Genomic DNA, 20,684 nt, shown 5'->3' with positions numbered 1-20,684 from the left:
AGCGCTGACCCGGTAGCTAGCAACGCCAAAGGTGGGGCAAGCTCTTCTTCTGCGCCTCTGAGGGGCCCCCACCCCGCACCTTCCCGCGGGTCTCCAGGGGGCGGGGTGTCCCCAAGCCGGCCCCGCCTCCGAGGTCCCGCCCCCGCGTGGCGCCCAGTCCCCGGGCTCGAGGGTCCGCCCCGCCCTCCGCCCGCCTCTCCCACCGCCCCTCCGGCGAGCCCAGCTGGGGAAGGCCAGTCGAGGCCCGGAGCTGCGGAGCTTGGCTTCTCTCGCTGCCAGGTCCGGTCTTAGTCCACTGCAACCCGCTCCGCCATGGAGCCGGCCCCCGACGCCGCGGAAGCATGCACAGTGCGCGAGGCTCTGGGCCGTTACGAGGCGGCGCTGGAGGGCGCGGTGCGCGCGCTGCACGAGGACATGCAGGGGCTGCAGCGCGGTGTGGAGCGGCGCGTGGCCGAGGCGCTGCGCCTGGCCGGCCCGCTGGCGCGCACGGTGGCCGAGCTGCAGCGCGACAACCAGAGGCTGCAGGCGCAGCTCGAGCGCTTGACGCGCCAGGTGGAGGCACTGGGCTTGGCGACCGGGCTGTCCCCTGCGCCCGGTACACCAGGCACGCCCAGCCCTCCGCCTGCGCCCGGTGTTCGGGACCGAGCTCCCCGCCTGGGCACCGCACGCTTCGCCAGCCATGCCACCTTCTCGCTGTCCGGCCGCAGCCAGGTAAGCCTGGGAGAGCGCGTGCGCGTGCGCTGGGGGAATGGGGTTCTGCAGGTGCCGCCCTGCCATCCCGACTGCGTATGTCTGCTGGGCGGGTGTGGGGGTGTGGGTTTGTGTGTGTGTGTGTGTGTGTGTGTGTGTGTGTGTGGGCTCTGCCTCCACCCGCCACTAGGATTCGGTGGTGGGAGTCCCGCCGCTACTCTGGAGTTGAAGAAGGCCAAGACGCACTGTCTTAGTCCGCCCGCTGCACCTGTCTCGGGCCCCCTCCCTTCTTTGGAGACGGGCCCTGTTTGCTCCGATTTCTGTCTTCCTCTCCCCGCTGTCCCATGACACTAAGGGCTTGGGCTCTGAGGTCCGGCCCCTGACCATTCTACACCACCCGGGGCCTCCCTGGGGTGTTGGAATGGTCAGCACCCGCTACTCCCCCACCTCTCTTTACGCCCCCTCCCCCCATGTTGCCGCTTCACTGAGGCCTGACGGTTCCGGTTATCAATTAACCCAGATTGTGAACTCAAGCCCCTGTGTGTGGGGAGGACACCATCTGGTCGGGTGCAGCGGCCTTTGGGAACTCGCATTGCAGGGGGCAAATCCCTTACCGTGAAGGTAGAGACAGGGAAACGAGACCTGAGCAGTCTGTAGATTCCTGGGCTCAGTGACTGGAGGTGGGGCGGAGGCCGGTGTGGACCGGTCAGTACCCTGAGCACGGGGCCTCTTGGAGTGGCTGGTTAGAATGTTTTCATGGTGTGTGCAGTGGCCCTTGGGTGGGATTTTCCACCCTGCTCAGGCATGTGCCCTGGGGTTGGGTTTCCAGGGTCTGGTCTGAGTAGTCTGCACCTGGGGCCCCTCCTTGGTTCAATCCATCAGGCACTCAGGTCTCCTGTGTGCACTTCAGGGGGCGGGGGGGGGGGGGGATCAGATTAGCTCATGGAGGTCCCAGTCTGGGTGGAAGGTGGCCCTAGATGGAGCAGAATCAATAGTGCAGGCAGTCAGAGCAGATGTTCTGCTGCAAACGCCATCATCCGTCCCCAGTGGGTGTCCCAGGAAGGCTTTGTGCTGAAGGCTCAGGGCTTGCTGCTGCTGGTGTAGATATGCCGGGGTGCTATGGGGGGCTGTGCATGCAGCCTCAGGAAGACTAAAAGGACTCCCTGGCCAGAGGGGAGCCGGGTGAGTATGAGAGTGGAGGGGCAAGTTGTGAAGGTCCCTTGGATGCTGGGCAAGGGAGCTGGGCTTTGCTCAGGATGCGAGAGGTACTTCAACATGTGCTGGTGGCAGAGCCCCTGGGTGACCCAGTGCTCCGTGTGAAGTGGAGTGTAATTCTGCCCTATGAGCATGATACACTATATGTCCGTGGTATAAAGTCACCACTGTGGGCTCACACATGCCCAATAAACCGTGTCATCGGCTGTTTCTGAGGTTTTATTTTAACACGCATTTGTTTGCTGCTTGTCTGCTCATGGAAGCAGCTGCCCAAGTCTTAACAAAAATACTCCCAGTCATATGTGTATGAATATGTGTGCATGCATACATGTGCACATATGAGAGGATTCTCTTCAGTCATCTAACCTTTTCAGTGGGAGTTGGCCATGATCACCTGAGGTGAGCTGTCCTCTTGCTTATGGGGGTGGTCTCTGGGGGCTCTGGACACGGGAGGGGCAGGGTCCTCCTTGTATCTGGCAAGCTCCCTCCAGGATGGGTGGTGAGTTGGAGGGTGGCTGGAGACAGGCTAAGTTGGTTGTGATGGTCCAAGGAGAGAGGATGGTCATAGCTGGGGCAGCAGTGGGTGAAGGAGAGCTGGGCTGCCTTGGAGATGGGTCTCAGAGGGGGAATCAGCAGGGTGAGATAGTCTTTGGATGTGAGCAGGGAGGCAGAGAGAGGAGCCCTACCTGGGGGCCTGCTGGGTCACAGACCTGGTGGAGATCCTGGGTTTCATTTGGGTTGGGTTGAGTGTGAGGGGCTGTGGAACATCCAGGGTGAAGCTGTCGCAGAACAGGTGGAGTCATGGATCCACTGCCCAGAGCGGTCAAAGCCGCAGCTTAGGGAGACAACAGGGCAGAGCTGGTCATTGAAGTCCTAGAGTGGGCGAGGTCGTCAGGGCAGTTGTGCAGCAGGAGAGGGTGGGCAGAAGTCCTGTGCAGAGGCAGAGGAGCTGCCAGGGAGCTAGAAGGCCCTGGAGAGCCCACTCTTAGGAATGGAGAGGAGAGCCTCCTGGAAGAAGAGGTTGGAGGTCAGCAGGGAGGCTGCAGTGGGTGGGGGGAGAGGATGGAGACACAGTTGGGGAGTAGGTTGCAGACTTCAGAAAGGCCTGGTGTGAGGTGGAATAGCAGGCATCGCTGAGGACTGTGGATGGAGGATGGTCAGGGTCTCCAGTGGGGTCAGACGCTCACTTCCTGGGTTGGACGTAGCTTCCCCCACCTGACTAGAAGCATAGTCAGGTCCCCATGTCTCTTGCAGCCCACCTCTCAGGAGTATGACACAGGCTCCCAGATGGTTTCTGGCAGTGAGGGGGGCTGTGTGGAACCATCCATCCAACATGTTCCTGCTTATGTGCTGTGACCGGAATCGTGTGATCAGCGGCTTGGTCATGAACAGGGAATCAGGGCTCGAGGGCAAGACGGGACAGGGTCACGGCTGGGTGCCAGGGCTGCTGCTTCTCTGGCCTCTCATACCCCCTTATCTATGTTGTGGGGGAGGGGAGTGGTCTGGGTGTGAGGGTCTCATGCCTACACGCCAGCCTGTGGTGGCTGTGGTCAGGCATTGTGGAGGCTGGTGTTACATCACCCCTCTGTAGTGAGCAGTGAGACTGGGAAACACTTTTGCATCCTGCTCTTTCAAAGTGGGGACTGTAGGAGTTGGAGGGGCGGGGGTCATACTCAGCATATAAATGTGCCCTGAACTCAGTGTGGAAAGGGTTGATCAAGTAATCTACTGTGAGTACACAAACCTGACCTTGCTAAGGACCTTGCTCATCTGGCTAAGACACGTCCGATGGGAGCCAGGTAGTGAGGAAACAGGAGTAGCCAGGGAGGCCCCTGGAGGAGGAATAGGGCAGGAGGGCAGGGCAGTGGGATGGGAGAAATCAGGGAGGACTCCCTGTACGAGGCCCCGGAGCAGACAGGAGCTGGTTTAGGCACTTTTGCTGTGAGGCCTTGGGGGCACCTCCTTCCCGCTGGACCTCAGTTTCCTTGTATCTAAACCAAGGGTGCTTGGCACAGTCCAGTTGGGCCTGTCACACGGAGCTGGGTAGTTACAACAGTAACATCAGCCCAATCCGTTTATAAAAGTGTCCATAGAGCCACGGCTCTATAGCTGGGGGCCGGCAGTGGATGGCGGCAGCCTGAGGCCAGGCCAGGCCCTGGAGCCTGGGCCACAGTTGTTCCCTGGAAAAGTCCTCAGCTGAGCTGGAGCCACTGGGTCCACATGGCCAAGGCAGTGGAGTCCCTCAGGAACTACTGCCAGGAGCGCGGTGTCAGGCCCGGCCATGAAAGAAACCAGACTCGCCTTATCTGCCTTCCTTTCCCAGGCACAACTGTGTGATAAGGGAGTTAAATGCTTTAGGGAGAAGTTTGAATTGAGTCTTTAAAACCATGGTGTGAGTGAGGAGGAGGGTGGGGCATCCGTGTGTTAACCAGCTTAAGATGGGGGTTCTGGCCATGTGGGCTGGGCACATGCGTGGGCTCCCGTGTCCACACATGAGCCCGTATGGGATCAGGCAGCACTGAGAGTGTCAATATTATTCCTGCTCTCACAAAAGTATTTAAACACTTTCCTAGTGAGAGGGTCCCTGACATCAGATTTATCGCAGCCCCTGCCTTTCCCCTAACATTTCCCAGGGCCGGGCTCTCTCATGGGAGCCTCCCCTTCTTAAAACAAAGCCCAGACAGGGATCTTGGAGATGCTAGAGCAGGACCAGCTCTTGTCCCCAGGGCTGTCCAGTGATTTCTGCCCAGCACACAGAGGTCCCTCCCTGTTTCCCTTCCCTGTGGCCGAGGCAGGCTGCCCTCCACTGGGGGAAGGAAGTCCACTGGGAGAGTATGCCCGAGGCCTCCATGGATGGGCTTGGGATCCGGAGAAGTGCTCGCTCCAGCCCAGCCTGGCTTCTTGGTTTCAGGGCTCAGGTGCTGTTGGGGTGGCTACCCCACTCACACCCAGCTTCTTCCCCCTTGAGGGGCGCACCAAGGCTTACCCTGCCCCAGGTCCTGGGAGACATATGTGTCTTGAATTGTCCTCTCTGCCCTCTGGAAGGCCAGGGTACTTTGTGGGCAGAGCCCTGGGTTGGGGTAGGAAACTTGAGTCCCGTATCTTGGCTCTGCTAATGCCTTTAGTCTAGATGTCAGGTTTGGGGTGACCCTTCTCACACTGGGCTTGCGTGATGATGGGTAGGAGGGTGGTCTCCGAATAGCCCCTTGGCCGAGATGTGGGCAGAGCCTTTTTCCTGGGTGAGGAGTGGCTCCAGTCTCCGGATGGGGCAGTGACTGCAGGGTAACCTGGAAGTTAGGGCTGCAGTCCAGGCTCCCAGCACGAGTTCTCCCTATCCCCTTCCCCTCTGCTTTGCCAAGACCCTTTGGCAGGAATCTTCCTGGTAGCGTCTGGTCCCTTGGGGCATTATGGGAGGTGTGGGCCTGCAACGTGCAGGGGCAAGTGTGTCTGTGGGGCCCCCCCATAGAGACCCACATTCCTGGGAAAATGGTTTTGCCATCAGCCTGTCCCTCCAGGCCCCTGTCTGGAGGACCTGTGGAACCTGTTGGACCAGAGCAGGGTGGGTGGGGGGACATGGAGACCCCAGAGCTGGGTGGAACCTGGTGATAGGTGGGGTCTGGGGTTCAGGAGGGACTGGCTGTTTCTCCACCCCCTGCTGAGTTGACTTCAAGTTAGCAATGCCCTCCCCACTCTGTGTGCCAGGAGATGCCCCCCACCCTTCTCCATTGTTCCTATGAGTAGGCCTGGCTGCTCCCCCTCTGTCTTCCTGAATCTGAAGTTGAGAGGTCACCTCCTGTCCAAGGCCAGGCTCTGAGTCCTGTCGTCTCTCACTTCCCCGGAGACCCCACCTCTAGAGCGTCCCTTCACCTTGCTGGAGCCTTTCTCTCAGCCTATAAATGTCCTACTCCTTCCATCTGGAAGAATCCCTCAAACCCCTTTTCCCCTCTCCCCCCATGGCTAAAGTTACTGTGTGGTCTCCATTTCTCTCTGGCTTCTCCCCCAGGCCATCTCCTGTCCCCTCCCCTCGCCTCTGATTCAGTTCCTAAACCGTCGCCAGTGACCTCCTTTTTTGCTAAACCCAATGGATGCATTTTAGATCTCATCCTGACCTTCTTTTCCTTGACCTGACGCCACCTTTGGACGCTGCTGACGTGCCTGGCTTCCTGATACACTTCTGCCTGTCTTTCTCAGCATTCTTCTGGTTTCCGTCCCACCTACCTGGCTGCTCCTTCTCATTCTCATCTGCAGATGCCTCTTCTGCCCCTGAAATGTGGTGCCTCATCCCCGGCCCTGTCAGCCCAGAGTCGGCTCTTCCTCTGCTGTGCTCTGGATGGAAGACTCCTGTTTCTCCATCGTTTGTCTGTCTTTCCTTTCTCCTAAACTTCACACTCAAATACCCAGCTGCTTCCTGGCCTCAATTCCCTGATGCCCCAGGGCACCTTCCCCTAGTCCTGTCCCAAACTGAAGTACTTGTTTCCTCGCCAACGCCCCCTCCCTTCCTGGCCACCTCACTCAGGCCTGAAGCCCATGCGTGGAAGAGGCGTGGTGTCCTCCTCTCCCTCCACAGCCACTCACTCTCCCCAAAGCTCTGCGTCCTTCTTGCCGCCATTCACCTTCCCTCTGCCCCATCTTTCTTTCTCACATCCCCCTCCGGGACTAGTGAGGTGGCTGGCCATCTGGTTTCCCCAGTCCATGCCACTCTCTCACTGGCTTCTGCAGGATGTTCCTAAAACACAGAGCTGATGACCCTCAACTCCTTTTTGTCCAAGGAGTCAAGGCCAAGTTCTCGGCACTGGCACGTTGGGCTGCACGGTGCTGCTGCAGCCACCGGATCAGTATGTTGTGCCCTGATGTCTGTCAGCTTTTGCAGACACTAGTCTCTCTGCTGGGAATGGCCTTCCCTCCTTGTCCCCCTGGCTTGCTCTAGATTTGGCTCAAGCACTCCTGCCTCTGGGAAGCCCTCGCTGACCCACTGGGCTGGATGACGTCTGTCTTAGGCACACCCTCAGGCTGCCTTGGTGCCATCTGGTCGAGGTCCTTGTTCCCCCATCAGACTAAGTCCTCCATGGCAGGGTGACCACCTCTTGCACTGGTTGCAGAAGTAGCTGAGCTGTCTGGGGCTGGGGCTTGGCTTTTGTTACCTGGGAACCTTATAGACAAGGGGGCCAGCCTGGAGGCATCTAGGGAGAGGTGTAGCCAACCTCTCGGGCCATCCATTGTGAGTTCTTAGTAGAACCCCTGGTAGGGTTCTGCCTCGATCCCTCTCTTGCCAGCAGACCCCAGCAGACTGCGAGCCCTTCACACCTCCCTCATTGTGTGAAGGGCAGGACTGTGGTTGAGGAGAATGTCCCTTCTGGCCACAGGTCTTGGCTGTTTCTCACTGTGTAACCTTGGACTGTGCAAACCCTCTCTCTGAGCCCTCAAATCCCCTCTGTAAAATGGGGCTTGTAGCACCTACCTGGGAGGATAGAAGCAAGTTGGTATACATGACATGCCCAGAAAAAGGGCCTGACACTTGGTAGGTGCTCAAAATGGTACTTGCGTAGCCTGCTCCCAGATCTGAAACAAAAAAACTGAGACTCAGAGGGGGCATGACCTGTCCCAGGTCACCTGGTGGTTGGCAGCACAGGATGCCAGGCTCCCCCGCTGGTTCTTGGTCTTGGCTCTCTACACCCCTTCCCCACTGCTGCATCCTAGGGTGGAGGGAGGGGCCACCTGGAGCCAATCAAGCCCCTGTGCTTTGGACATCCGGGCAAATCTTGGGACCCTGCATCCAATGAGAAGCCCTCAGCATGAGGGCCCCCATCGTTCGCTCAGAAGAACCTCATGTATGTCTCTGGGTTTCAGCTGTTCCCACACAGGCAGCCACACCAGCCTGCCACCTGGAATGAGCCTGAGCCAGGCTCTCCTGACCCCTTCGTCTGGTCCAGCCAGGGGGAGGGGAGGGACCACCTTGAACGCTCCTTTCGAACCCTCTGTTTTGGCCTTTGTCCCTAGCATTTTTGGGCTCTGGATGAGTCTAGAGGAGGTATTTGCCTTACAGGGTCCCAGGGACTGAGCAGCTGGGGCTGGGTCCTCCCAGCTTGCTGTGTTTCCTTGGCTCATCACTGTATGTCCTGGGGGCTGTCTCTCTCACACATGAGTGTTGTTTGCCCTGCCGGAACCACGTGGGGCTTGGGGAGTGATTTTGGGGGTAGGCTGCCTGCTCTGGCTGACAGGGCCCCACGGTGTTTGTGTCTCTAGAGTGTGGAGCATCGTGATGAAGCCAGCGAGTCAGAGATGAGAAGGACCTCCAACCCATGCATTATTGAGAATGGACACCAACCAGGGACAGGTAGGGGCCACCTGCAGAGGCTGGCTGGCTGGCTTTGGGGGTCAGGGTCTTAGTGGCCAGGCATCTGTGCCAGGGCATCCCTTGGCTGGGAGGGAACACTTGAGCTTGAACCCCAACGTATGGACAGGTTGCCAGGAGAACAGCTTGATTCGGTGTGAAGTAGACTTTTTCAACACAGAGGGAAATGGGAGATCTCGGAAAGTGGCAAGGCTTCCTGTTTCTGGAGGAATGCAAGCAGGGGCTGAGGAATCGTCCATACACTGAGCCGGGTCGAGAGGGGACTGACACGCCCACTAGTGTTCATTGACCTGGCTGTGAGGGGAAGTTGGAGCGGAGGTCAGCTCTGGTTGGAGCAGCGAGAGTCCCCAGTAGGGAGAGGTCACGGAGACGGGAGCGGTCAGGGCGACCGTGGAGGTAGCGGGTAGCCAGAAGAGGGTTCAGGGAGGCTGGAGCTCGCCTGGGGGTCTGAGGCCCCTGTGGATGCCATGACTGACACCTACCGCTCTCCCTCTGGTCACATGTTCCAGGTCCAGGTGATGGACCCCCTGAAGCCGCCCAGACCTTCCCAGCACCAGAGCCGCCCAAGCCTCGCCCTGCGAGCCTCCCCTTGCGGCTGCCCCACCAGCCAGTCACGGCCATCACGCGGGTCTCCGAGAGGTTTTCTGGGGAGACCTCGACCACAGGTCTCTCGCCCACGTCTGCCACTGTCCTGGGGGGCCTCAGCTCGAGCCCCAGTGAGGCCACCACACCCTGGACTCCCAGTTCCAGTGGTAGGAGCAGGGGAGCAGGGGCTTAGGGCTTGACCCCACCTCTGGTTCGGGAGGGTGGGCAGGCGCTGGGGGATTAGCAAGAGACTCAGAAAACTTGGGGCAAAGCCCTAGTGCCCCCTCTGCCTGTCACTGTGACCCCTTCTCTACGCTGTCTGTGCCATCCAGTGGGGCCCAACCTTGCCTAACTCCTCTCCCAGAGATGCCGTGCAGTAGTGTCATCCTCCTTGGGTGACAACCCTGGCTCTTATTACTGGTTGAGGTTGTGGTTAGAAGGTGGCCTCTTAGCCTGTACCTTTTGGCATAATCCCCCCCACCCCGCCCGTGGCAGGTGTCAGTGGTAGACCTGAGGCGGGGCTCTATGGGCTTCCAAAATGAAGGTTCGGAAACAAAATGTTTGCTGGATACATAGCACAGGAGGCCCTGGGCCCTGTGTTCTCAGAAGCAGGTGGGGACACTTTAAAAGACCTCTTTTATGTCATTGCTCTATGATCCCAGCCTCCTTTCTCCTCAACTGTTGTTGGCCAAGGTGCGGCCAGCTTAGCCCAGGGGTCCTGCCTGTCTGTGCAGTGATGCTGAGTAAATGCACAGGGCTGGGGCACAGGAGGGAGGCAGAAGGGTCGCACTGCCCCTCCCTGCGACCAGGGTTTGTTCTTTCTCTCCTTCCCTTTGTTCTGCAGAGAAGAATTCTTCTCTCCCACTGTCTTTGTTGGGCTCTGGCTATGGGGCAGTGACAGCAGGCAGAAACAATGACAGGTGAGTCAGGGCTCATGTTCCCACGTTCCTGGTGGGTGGGGCCATCGCTCCCCAGGTGTCATCTGGGCTTTGCCTTGGACCCAGGATGCCCAGGCCACCTGCAGGGAGCTCCCTGTGCTGGTCACAGGAGGAGGTACACTCCTTGGGTTGGTGCCTCCAGAGAACTAAGGCAGCAGGGTTGCTGGGTAGGATTGGAGCAGGGGAAATGAGGCAGCGGGGTTTGGCTGGAGAGTTTTGTTGGGAGAAATATGGCTGCAGGCTGGTTTCTCTATGGACCCTTCAAAGCAAGTCTGTCAAAAGATAGGAAGAGTGTCTCAGTCCCCCTGGAGGAAGGAGGGTAAGAGCATGTCTCCCACTGTCCTCTTCATCCATCCACCCTGGCTGGGGTCCCTCGAGCCGGGGTGCTTCCTGCCTGTGGACTGTGGAGGTACCTGAAGAGGCCGTAGGCTGAGGCAAGCCTGTAGGGGCTTGTGGTACAGGCCTCCTGGCCTGTAGGTGTCCCCGCATTGCCCCAGGCCAGCTGGGCTGTGGGGTTGGTGGGGAGGTAGGGTTGGAGGACTGGCTTGGCTTTCTTTTTTCTCTTAATAATAAAAGAGTTGTGACTTTCTGGCAAACGGTTCCAGTGGGGGAAAACAAAGGGGGGTCTTATCTATTGGTGGTGGAGGAGGGGAGTCTGGTCCTGGTGGGACTGGTTCTGGGTACACCTCCCGCCTAAGAGGATGCTCCCTGCCTGCCCCAGGCACTGACACCCTCACCCATGAGGGGGCCCAGTCTCCCTCCCTGAGTTGGGCGTGCTGGCCAGGCTGCCTGCTTCAGACAGCAGCTCAGTTCAGAAAACCTGCCTAACTGGTCAGAGACTAGAGCAAGTGGTACTTTCTTTCCGCCTGCCACAGTAGCCCCCATTTCTGCCTCATTCCTCACTCAGTGGGGAGGAGGAGCCTGGGGCCTGTGTGAGCTGGTGATGGCTGGACCTGTATTCCTGACTCGGTGGTTCTCTCCTCAGCCCAGCTCTAGTAACGCCTCCCCAGTCGCCCCCGTCCCCACAGCCGCCAGCCACCGCTCAGGCCCATCGCCAGGGGGAGCGCCGCCGGGAGCTGGTGAGGTCACAGACGCTGCCTCGCACCTCCAGTGCTCAGGCTCGGAAGGCCTTGTTTGAGAAGTGGGAGCAGGATACAGCGGGCAAGTACGGACACTAGTGCCCAGACCAGGGGGCCCCCAGAGTAGGTCCAGATCCAGACTAGGGTCAGGAGGGCACAGCACAGCAAAACTGGCGCTGTCCTACGTCCAATGGGTCCTTCCCTAAGATGTGACCTCACGGGCAAGACACAGGTCCGAACTGGGCCCCAGGGTGGGCCGGGGGCAGGGAGCGCCGGGGGCAGGGAGCCAGGCAAGGCCTCATGAGAGCCCTCCTCTGTTCCCCATTCTCAGAGGGGTCCCTGGGATGCCCTCACACCCACGTTCTTTGTGGGTGGTAGCCCCTTTGGTTTCTGGGTATGACTGGAAGACCAGAAGGTCCATCGATTGGGATTCCCAGTAGGAGCCGGGAAGTGACACACAGGACCCGAGTGCTGACGGGTCCACTGTCATGCCTCGAGCCTCCCCATTGGAGATGGGACCCAGGCTTGCCCATTTATCTGGCCCTCCTGTCAGTGCACGGTAGTGGTGCCTGTTGCTTACAGGGTGCAGCCCAGGCCTGAGATGGTGAAAGGACCCAGGGATGGCTCCTGAGGCTCCAACCCTAGTGAGGGACAGAGACCCAGGGAGTGTCCCCACTGGCCCAAACCACCTCATCTCAGTTGTTGGAGAGTGTCCTTGGGGCCCAGAGGAGGAAACCATCCTTCTAGGCTGGGAAAGAGCCATCAGGGTGGGCGGCCTCAGAGGGAGGCTCATAAGGAGACTTTGGATAAGGGGAAGGCGTTTCAGCAGGGGCAGGGCATGAGCACAGGGCCGTGCAGGCTCAGATCCTCTGAACCAAGGTTGCCAAGTGACTGCTGATTCCAAGTGTGGGAAATAATCAGGGCACCTGGAGGCTGGAAGGGGGGATGGTCCTGCTGACACTATCAAGGACAGCTATGTAGCTGGTGTGCAGGGCTCATGCCTGGATATAGACATGGGACGTGAGGGACACTTTGTGCTGACAGAGCGTCCCCTGGGTGAACAGAGCAGCTGGGGCCATCTTCCCAGTGGTGTGGGAATGGCTGGGGACTTCCCTGCCTCTCAGAGGAGATGGCAGCTGAGGGGCGACCCCCACGGCAGGCCTGCGTTCTCTCCACAGGGGGAAAGGCGAGGCCCGGGCCAAGCTGAAGCGGTCCCAGAGCTTCGGGGTAGCCAGCGCTAGCAGCATCAAGCAGATCTTGCTCGAATGGTGCCGCAGCAAGACTCTTGGTTACCAGGTGAGCCCAGGATCCCGCCACGGGCCCTGGGAACCCCGACCAGAAGCTTGGCTGAGCATCTTCCTAACTCATTTCCCTGACCAGGGCAAGAGCCCCAGGATGGGGCAGAGAGTAGGAGCTAGAGCAGTTATGCTTTTCCAGTGGGTCCCTAGCTGCCTGCAGCATGTGATTAGAAATCCCACGAGTCCTGTATCTGGACCCGAGCAGACTGGTCTAGGGCACCTTACAGGGTGAAGTTGTGACTCCAGCTTGTGGCTGAGCTGGGTGGATGGTGGACCTTGGGAAAGGGCTGGGAGAATCTGCTTGTGGGATTGAACTGGGTGAGGCAGCCGAGGTGGGTGGGGGCTGTACCCTCACCTTCCTGTGTGGACCTCGCCTCGCTCGTAGCACGTGGACCTGCAGAACTTCTCCTCCAGCTGGAGTGATGGGATGGCCTTCTGTGCCCTGGTGCACTCCTTCTTCCCTGATGCCTTCGACTACAGCACCCTGAGCCCCACGCAGCGGCAGAAGAACTTCGAGCTGGCCTTCACCATGGCTGAGTGAGTATGGTGGTCCCGCTGGCGACCAGCCAGGTTCTCTTCTCAGTGCACCTGCCCCCTTTCTTGGGTGCCCAGCCTCTGGTAGATGGCCTGGGAAACCAGCCACAGACAGGGCGTGACGGGCAGTGGGATAGTGTCCTCCCTGGGCTGGTGGAGAGATGCAGTTGCCTGGGTGAGAGACAGCCACCAATCAATAGGAAATGGAATGTATCTGCCTGGGAGACATTAAAAGAACTTCTCCCGTAAGTGGATTTTGCTTCCCTAAACATGTTCTAGCATTCACATGAAATTGCCTACCTCTGAAGACCTGCTCATCAGGAGAAGATTGGGTGGGGGCAATTGTGGGATCCCCCGGGGAAGCCAGTGGGGATTTGGTTATTGTCTGAGGTTAAGCTCCAGAGCATGAGGAGCATTGTGAGGCGGGATGTATCTGCCAGCGCTGTGGCGGGGGTGCATTCATCCTGAGTCCGAGAGGGACTCCTTACAAAGGGGTAGGCAGGAGTGAGGGAGCCGAGCCAGGCACAGTACAGTAGCCGCAGGGTACTCAGCTTGCAGTTAGCGAACTGGGCAGCGTAGCTGTGTGTGCAGAGGGCTGGCGGATAGGACCTGTGCTTTTGGGCAGTGGATGCGACCAGCTCACAGATACATACTCTGCCCTCACCCTCCTTCTGCCCTCACACCAGGGCCTCCTGCTGGCTGAACGAACACAAGCAGAAAGCAGAAGGCGGGGAAGCCATTACTGTGGTCCATCGAGGCCCCAAGGCAGCGTGGGGCACAGATGAGGGTGTTCAGGGCTGCCTGATGCTAAGCCTCGGGGGGCTAAGGCGAGGAAGGTCAGAGGAAAGGAAAGGCTCCTCAGAGCGAGTTTCCTGGAGGGAACATTTCTCATTCTTTCTTGCCTGCCCACCCGCCTTCGTGCCTGTGACATAAGCGTCTGCTAGCGACCTGCGTCCGATCCCCTTTGTTTCTTGTCTGCGTCCCCAGTGCCCACGTCCGGGAGGTGCTCTCCGGTGCTTGTTGAGTTGGCCTTGCCTGCCCTCCTCACTCCATTCCCTGCCCAACCTCCCAGCCTCACTCACCCCAGCCCCCCACACCCAGCCGAGCCTGGCCAGGAAAGGAGTCAGAGCCAGCAGGTGACAAGACCCATCCTTGGTATCGTAGGTCTCACCTTGAGCCCAGGCAGCCGTCCCGCTCTGAGCAGCAGCTTTCGCTCTGGGGGCAGAATGGAGACCTGGCTCCGAGCTCCTTGGCCCAAGTTGTTGGAACATGAGTATTGCCCCTGTTGTGTTGTCTCGGATGACGTGCTTGCACTCGCGGCCCCCTCGGGGTCATAAGAACTCCTTGTATACTTTAAAAGCCTTCTCTTTCCTGGCGGCTTGGGATTAGCTGTCATCCTAATTGCAGAAACAGCTTTGGACGGAGTGTGTTATGCAACTGGATCCAGACGATGGTGAAGCAGAGCCAAGTGCATGATGTTGGGGAGGGGTGCCTCCCCAGGACGAGGCCCAGCTGCCTGAAGCCCAGAAATGGGGGGACTGTCAACAATAAGACTGTCAGTCTGCAGGGCTGGGGCCATGACATGGGCACCCCAAGACCCATCCCAGCTGGGTGAGGCCACACTCAAGTTACAGAGTTCTTTTCCATCAAGTCTAGTGGGCCAGGTGGTGGTGCCAACTCATGCCTTGGTTGCTTTGGTCACTCTCAGCCCTGGACCAGGCTGGGCTGTGGTAGGGAGAGGGAGGCCTTGGGCCACGGGGTGGCGGCCCTGCACCCCAGCTCCCAGGGAACACAGCTTCCCTTGGCAGCTAGAGCCAGAGCAATTCGTGGGTCTGTGTTCCCAGCATAATCTTTGAGCTCACGGAGCCTCCAGACTCCAAACAGATGTTTCTTCTGTTCCCAGCCTGGGAGAGCAGTGGTGGAGGCTCCAGGGTTAGGCTCCCTCCTCCCCAGAGCAAACAGCAGGGGTGAAAAAAACTTGGCCCTGCCTCCCTGTGGCCTGAGCCTGCTCCTGGCTGGGGAGGGGAGGTTGGTCTGCCAGACCCCTGAGATGAATTCTAGCTTTTCTGCTGACTCGAGGGGGTGGGGAGGGGCGCCCACAGCAGGCCTGTATGGGGAGCTTGCTCAGAGTCTGGGAAGGTGCCTCCTCTCATGAGTCAGCTGGGACATTACCTCGCAGGTACTCAGGGGAGACGGCTGGGAAGGGCCTGCCTGTCCTAGGCCTCTTGGGAGGACAGCAGCTTGGATCACCCAGTTATTTGGAAAATAGGCTGGTTAGAGAAGCTGGAAAGAAAGCACAGGGACACCTGCTTGAGGATACTGGCTACCACTTTCTTAATATACAGTATATTCCTTAGGTTTGCCAGCCAAAGCCAGGCAAACATGTGGGACTGTTAGAAGCCACCAAGAGCCACGTAGGCAGCAGGAATGCGCTAAGAAGGATAGTGTGGGAGCAGAGGAGCCTGGGCTCTGATGAAGGCACAACCTTTGGAAGGGAAAGGAGGACCCGGATGGGGCCTCCACACGTTGAGTCCACCTTGTATCAGGAAAGAAAAGTTTCCCGACCCTTCCTTCCATGAGCAACTGCCTTAAAAGCACAGAGATGTGTCAGGAACCTGTGGAGTAAAAGTGGCTTGAGCTGTCCCTTCCCCCAATAATTCACAGTCCCAAAGATTCCCCGTGGCCTAATCTGTGTGAGCAATGTGGTGTTGATAGCAAAACGAGCTCCCCTTGCGGAACAGGTGTTCAGGGCCTGGAAAGCGGGAGGACCAGCCCCTTTTATGGGTGCTTTACCCTCTGCACCCTTCTCCCCTCATCTCCCACGGAGCCAGACATTCCGCCCGAGGCTCCCAATTGCCCTGTGGGGAATGTGCCCTGCTCTCCGGTTACCCCAAGCAGAAGGGGCTTCCAGGCTATTTGTAGTGTCCATGTGTCTCTGCCTAAAACCAAATAGGACGCTGCAGCCCAAGCCCTGGCATTTTGGTCTCAGAGAAGGCTTAAACAAATAAAAATAACCCCTCAAACCCCTCCTTCCTCTCCCTTCCAAGCCAGCCCTGTGGTGGCTGAAGATCACAATAGAGTGGGGTAGGAGAAAACCCTCTAAACCCTTTTGAACCCCACACAAGGTGGGGCTAAGTAGATTCATCTGCTAATAGGCAGATGTTGACTCTGGTTCTTGCTGTGCGGTGACATTGGAAGTGATTTGTATTTTCTGCTTTGGACTGTTCCATGTTGTTTGAATTATTTAAAACAAGCTTGTATCATTTTTACAAAAGCAGTTTTATGTTTTTAAATTGAAAAGGCAGTTGGGGCCTCTAATATTTGAGACTGAAATATTTTTTTATAAAAGTCAAGGCTGGTCATCATTTTTCTTGTCTCATATCCTGTCTCATGAGCTGTGTCTGCAGCTTCTGGCAATCTTGTCATTAATGTTGTGGTGGGTGGGGTGTGGTGGGGACATGTGGCCCTGTCCCCTGGTTGTTTGCTGGGGAAGCCAGCACCTTGCTCACGGCTTCCTGTCTGGTAGTGGAGGGTGATGCCAGGGTGAGGCCTGAGCAGTCCTTACTGCCACCTTGATCTTGAGGACACTCTGCCTGGGCAGGGATGTCATTCCTAGGAAGGTAAATGCAACCTCTAGGATGAAGAAGGGGGTCAGCTCGCTCTCCCTGCACCTCTCCCAGGTAGGACAACGCTTGGGACATGCCAGTAGTTCTGCGTGCCTTCTGTGAAGAGGGCGAGAAAGAAATTAGAACCAGCTTGGCAGACAGGGTCCCAGGTACCCTTTAGGGAAAGGAAGGAAACAGAGATAGTTAGTTTCAGGAAAAGACATGCATATAAAGATTCTCTTCCAACACGTGGAAGGCTCTTCTGTAGGGGGAAAAATAATCAGCCTTGTGAGACCCATCGATGTGAAGTACCAAGAGGGAAAAGAGCATGAGGAACCAAGGGTAAACTTTGTCATGGCCAGTGCCACCTGCAGAGGGATTCGAATTGTCCTTGGAGGAAATGAGGGCCCCTTCCTTGGACCTGGAGGTGAGCAAGCCAGAGCAGGGCCTTCATACAGATGGCTGGTGCTTCTGATGGAGGAGTTTGGAGAATGATATTTCAGTGCTCTTCCAAGTCTGAGGTTCAGGGGTCTACTGCTGCCCTCATTTCATAGGGGGGCTGCTGAGGCCACAGCTGTCAGTGGGGATACCGTGCGCACATGTGCAGAGTCTGCTCACACACGCCTGAGCTCCTCTGACAGCAGCCTTGGGAGGGAGGAAGGGAGGGAGAGAGAGGGAGGGAAGGCAGGTGCTCTTGCTGTGCTGCAGGTGAGGAGGAGGGCACCAGATGCTAAGTGATAGCTCAGGAAGGTGAAGTCAGGTCCCTGGAGGACTCTCAAAGAACTCAGATTTTCAATCCTTGACCATTGACAAAGCACCTTGGCATGACTCCCCTTGTCAGAGTACTGACTTCCCTGACACCGAGCCCTGCCCTGGCCTGTCCTGGGGAGCAAGAGTGCCCGCTCATTGGGCCAAAGCACTCGCCACCCCACAAAGCTGTTGGATTCCCTTACCGGCTGCCCGCTCCAAACTGAGGGGGAGGCAGCGATGGGATCTGGGACAGATGTCTCCATTTCACCTTGACATTTGGTTTCTGATAGGAGGCCTGGCGCCAGGCCAGTGCCACAAAGCAGGGCCCCGTGCGAATGTCATGGTCCTTGTCTTGGGAGCATACAAGCCCAGGAGGCGATAGGGATGGACGGTGGGAAGCGCCGCATGAACCCTGTGCACTGGTTCACAGGTTCTGGGGTCCAAGGCACATGAAGACACGCAACGTCCCAAAATGGAGCAGAGGCGGAGCCCACGGGGAGGGGGAGCAGGGGCAGGAGGAGCAGGGGCAGGAGTCGGTTTTTCTGACGAGGAAAGGCGAAGCAACTGCTAGAGCGAGGAGCTGAACCCGGCAATCTAGATTTCAAATGTTGGCCTCTTTTCCCCAGTGATCCCCTCTCCTTCATAAAGTGAGGCACGGTAATAAAAACAGCAACAACAATAATCTCTAATGTTTACTGAGCTCTTTCTGTGTGCCAGGCACTGTTCTACTGTGTTTCCCCCCAAAATAAGACCTAGCCAGACAATCAGCTCTAATGCATCTTTTGGAGCAAAAATTAATACAAGACCCGGTCTTATTTTACTATAATATAACACCTGGTCTTATAATATAATATAATATAACATAACATAACATAACATAACATAACATAACATAACATAACATAACATAATATATAATATAATACTGGGTCTTATTTTACTATAAGACTGGGTCTTATGTAATAATATAATATAATATAAATACTGGGTCTTATATTAATTTTTGCTCCAAAAGATGCATTAGAGCTGATTGTCTGGCTACGTCTTATTTTCGGGGAAACACAGTATCTTGTTTGCATGGAATTGTCCACACCACCCTGTGAAGTGGTTATTATTCCAGATGGGGAAACTGAGGCCCAGAGTCTCTTGCTCAAAGTCACATAGCTAGTAAGGATGGAACTGGGATGGAAACCCTAGTAGTCATGCACTTATTGACATGGGGAAGAAAAAGACTGGGGACCCCGGGAACTACCAAAGCGCACACAGCTGTTGAAGGAAAGAAACTGATGATTGGACAAGTGGAATCATTTTGTGCTTTCCGTTCTGCCTGGTAACGTCAGGACAGCCACATCTGGCACCCAGGGGAAGCATTGCTCAGCATTCCAGAGGACATCGGCTGTTATTTCAACACTCAGTGCCGAGATACTCAGTGCAATCAATGTACCTTAACTGGATACCCATCTTTCCGCTTCCACGAGACCTTGAAGCGGGGGCCCTCAGCCCGCTCCCAGCTGGGATGGCAGAGGGATCAGCTTTCTTTCCAGCCCAGTGAAAGGCCCAAGTTTCCACACGTGTCTACACTAGAGGCAGAGGGCCTGGGGTGGGGGTAGGGGGTGCGGGTAGGTGACAAGATGATTTTAGGCAATTTTTCAAACATCCATAGACAATAAATTTAGTGGCTCATGACCAGCATTAAGAAAAGATAAAAGAGGTGAGGAGATAAATAAAGATGAAATATTATAAATATTGGTAGAAGAAAGGATCAGTAGTTTTGTGAAACTTTATTTCCACATATGTGTATGTGTTTGCTGAATCATGATGAAAAATCTCTTTCTATAGGTCATGGTAAAAAAAAAGTTTTAAAACACTGTTTTAGGAGGCAGATGGGTGAATTTACTTTATTCTTTTTACGACAGGTCCTTGAGTAACATTGTTTTGTAACAATGATGAGATGCCATAGGAATGTAACTCTTGACTCTTGGTTATATTAATTAGCCTATGGTAAAATTGATTTTGTCACACGTCATTTCATTTAAGTCACAGAACCTATCCGCGATGGTAAATAAGGACTTACCGTAGTTCATGCTGACTTTCCATATACTGCTGATATCATTGAATTTTTTAGTGAAATTTAAGTGTTACATTTTATTAATAAAAATTAGACTAAATTAAAAAATATACTTTTTAAGTAGAACTTAATCTAGGGAAATTTCATTTCACTGAAAATTGACATTAACTCAAATCAAAATAGAAGTTGCATAGGTGGTTCCTGAATGTGGGAATTTGGGAAACACTGCATTAGACTAAGTGACTCTAAAGGTTCTCCTGGGGTAAGAACCTTTAGAGTTGGGGGCCACTTGGTAGCCTCCAGCTCCAGGCTGAGTTCGTTCTCGGGGTGATGACGGCCATGGGGCTGGCTGATTGTGGGGACCTTCGTTCTGACGGGGCATCTGTGTTTCAGGAACCTGGCTAACTGCGAACGCCTCATCGAAGTGGATGACATGATGCTGATGGGCCGCAAGCCAGACCCCATGTGTGTCTTCACTTACGTCCAGTCGCTGTACAACCACCTGCGTCGCTTTGAGTGACGCCCTTTGGGCCTGGAGCGCCACCATTGCAACCCCAGGAGGAGACTGTGGGGCCCCTTGTGTTCCCCAAGTCAGGATGGCCCGAGAAGAGTTGCGTTTTGGTGTGAGCGCTGTTTGTTCTGTGGCGTGTGACGACGCTGCCGTCCTGCCCGGCTGTGTTTACTGATTAAAGCACGGCTGCGCTGCGCTCCAACTGTGTTGATCACAGCCAGGGCTCGAAGGAAAAGGAAAAATTACCAGAGAGAGAGAGAAATTGGTGCTAAGTAATTATCTTCCTTAAAAAAATGCTTGTCTGTAGATCCTGGAATGCTAAATCACAATTTTCCCTCTGGTGAATCTGATACATTGGTTTCACAGGGTTACACTGATTACCAAAATTTTTTTTTTTTTTTTAAATCAAACTACCCAGAGTTTTTTACTTCCTCACACTATTGTAGGTTCCTTTCCTCCCTCCCTCTGGGCCACTGCCAGGAAACAGAAAGACCGCTTGCTTAATCAGCAGCTTGACAAAGAAGACCGAAGTCTTGGGAAGAAAGTGTTTAATCACTCCCAGGTCCTAGGCAACAGATGACCTTCAAGTCACCTCGGCTCTCTGGGGAGATGGGAAAGCTCTCGACTGTCCCAAAGTGCTCCTGTCCTTCCCGGGAGGCCCCACAAGTGTTAGGCTAAGAATAGGCTCTTGTAGAGTTAACACTTTTGGGGCCGGACAGGCCCTTTGTGTAGAGAGGTAGTGTTTATTCACAGCTTTTCTAGGGAATATGCTGCCGATATTTATAAAAAGTAACTCCATCTGTACCATTGACCATTTGTACATAAAAAGATGTGTCGCACTTCGCTTGGGGTTTGTTATTTCTGTTTGGGGGATATGGGGACTGTGACTAAGAGATTTTGCACACATTCCAAATGAAAGTCTACTTAAATGCTCCCTTATGTGTTTCTGCACCTAAATCACATGCCCAGAAAGTTGAAAATCACATTTGCTCATCTCCGTTTGTCGAAGGAGCGTGAACAGAGAGTGCCCCCTTGCAGATCTGTCCCTGGATGGAGACT

General features: G+C 55.9%; 1 protein-coding gene across 3 annotated transcripts; it reads left to right on the top strand.

Annotated features, from left to right (window-relative positions):
* Positions 1–206: 206 nt before the first annotated feature.
* Positions 207–20,468, top strand: SMTNL2 (smoothelin like 2). Of its 3 annotated transcripts, none has more exons than XM_019743855.3 (8): positions 207–711; positions 8,149–8,239; positions 8,767–8,922; positions 9,687–9,762; positions 10,766–10,945; positions 12,038–12,155; positions 12,543–12,694; positions 19,508–20,468. In XM_019743855.3, exons 1-8 carry the CDS (start codon positions 313–315, stop codon positions 19,632–19,634), a joined length of 1,299 nt encoding a protein of 432 aa, XP_019599414.3. In that variant the 5' UTR covers positions 207–312; the 3' UTR covers positions 19,635–20,468. The 3 variants fall into 3 exon arrangements, with proteins under 3 accessions (XP_019599414.3, XP_019599413.3, XP_019599415.3); XM_019743854.3 differs by having other exon boundaries at positions 208–711; positions 8,767–9,009; XM_019743856.3 differs by lacking the exon at positions 207–711 and adding an exon at positions 1,718–1,872 and having other exon boundaries at positions 8,767–9,009.
* Positions 20,469–20,684: the final 216 nt, after the last annotated feature.

The sequence above is a fragment of the Rhinolophus sinicus genome, chromosome 12 (genome assembly GCF_057876585.1).
Source record: "Rhinolophus sinicus isolate RSI-liver-muscle chromosome 12, RSI-T2T, whole genome shotgun sequence".
Taxonomy (NCBI): Eukaryota; Metazoa; Chordata; class Mammalia; order Chiroptera; family Rhinolophidae; genus Rhinolophus; species Rhinolophus sinicus.
The sequence above is the reverse complement of the archived record's forward strand: the minus strand, read 5'-3'. Positions and strand labels throughout refer to the sequence as shown.

Coding starts and splice junctions, on each gene's coding strand:
- SMTNL2 (XM_019743854.3), top strand. CDS start 313: ATGGAGCCGGCCCCCGACGCCGCGGAAGCATGCACAGTGCGCGAGGCT. Junction 712..8,148: donor CGCTGTCCGGCCGCAGCCAG/GTAAGCCTGGGA, acceptor TTGTGTCTCTAG/AGTGTGGAGCATCGTGATGA. Junction 9,010..9,686: donor CTGGACTCCCAGTTCCAGTG/GTAGGAGCAGGG, acceptor TTTGTTCTGCAG/AGAAGAATTCTTCTCTCCCA.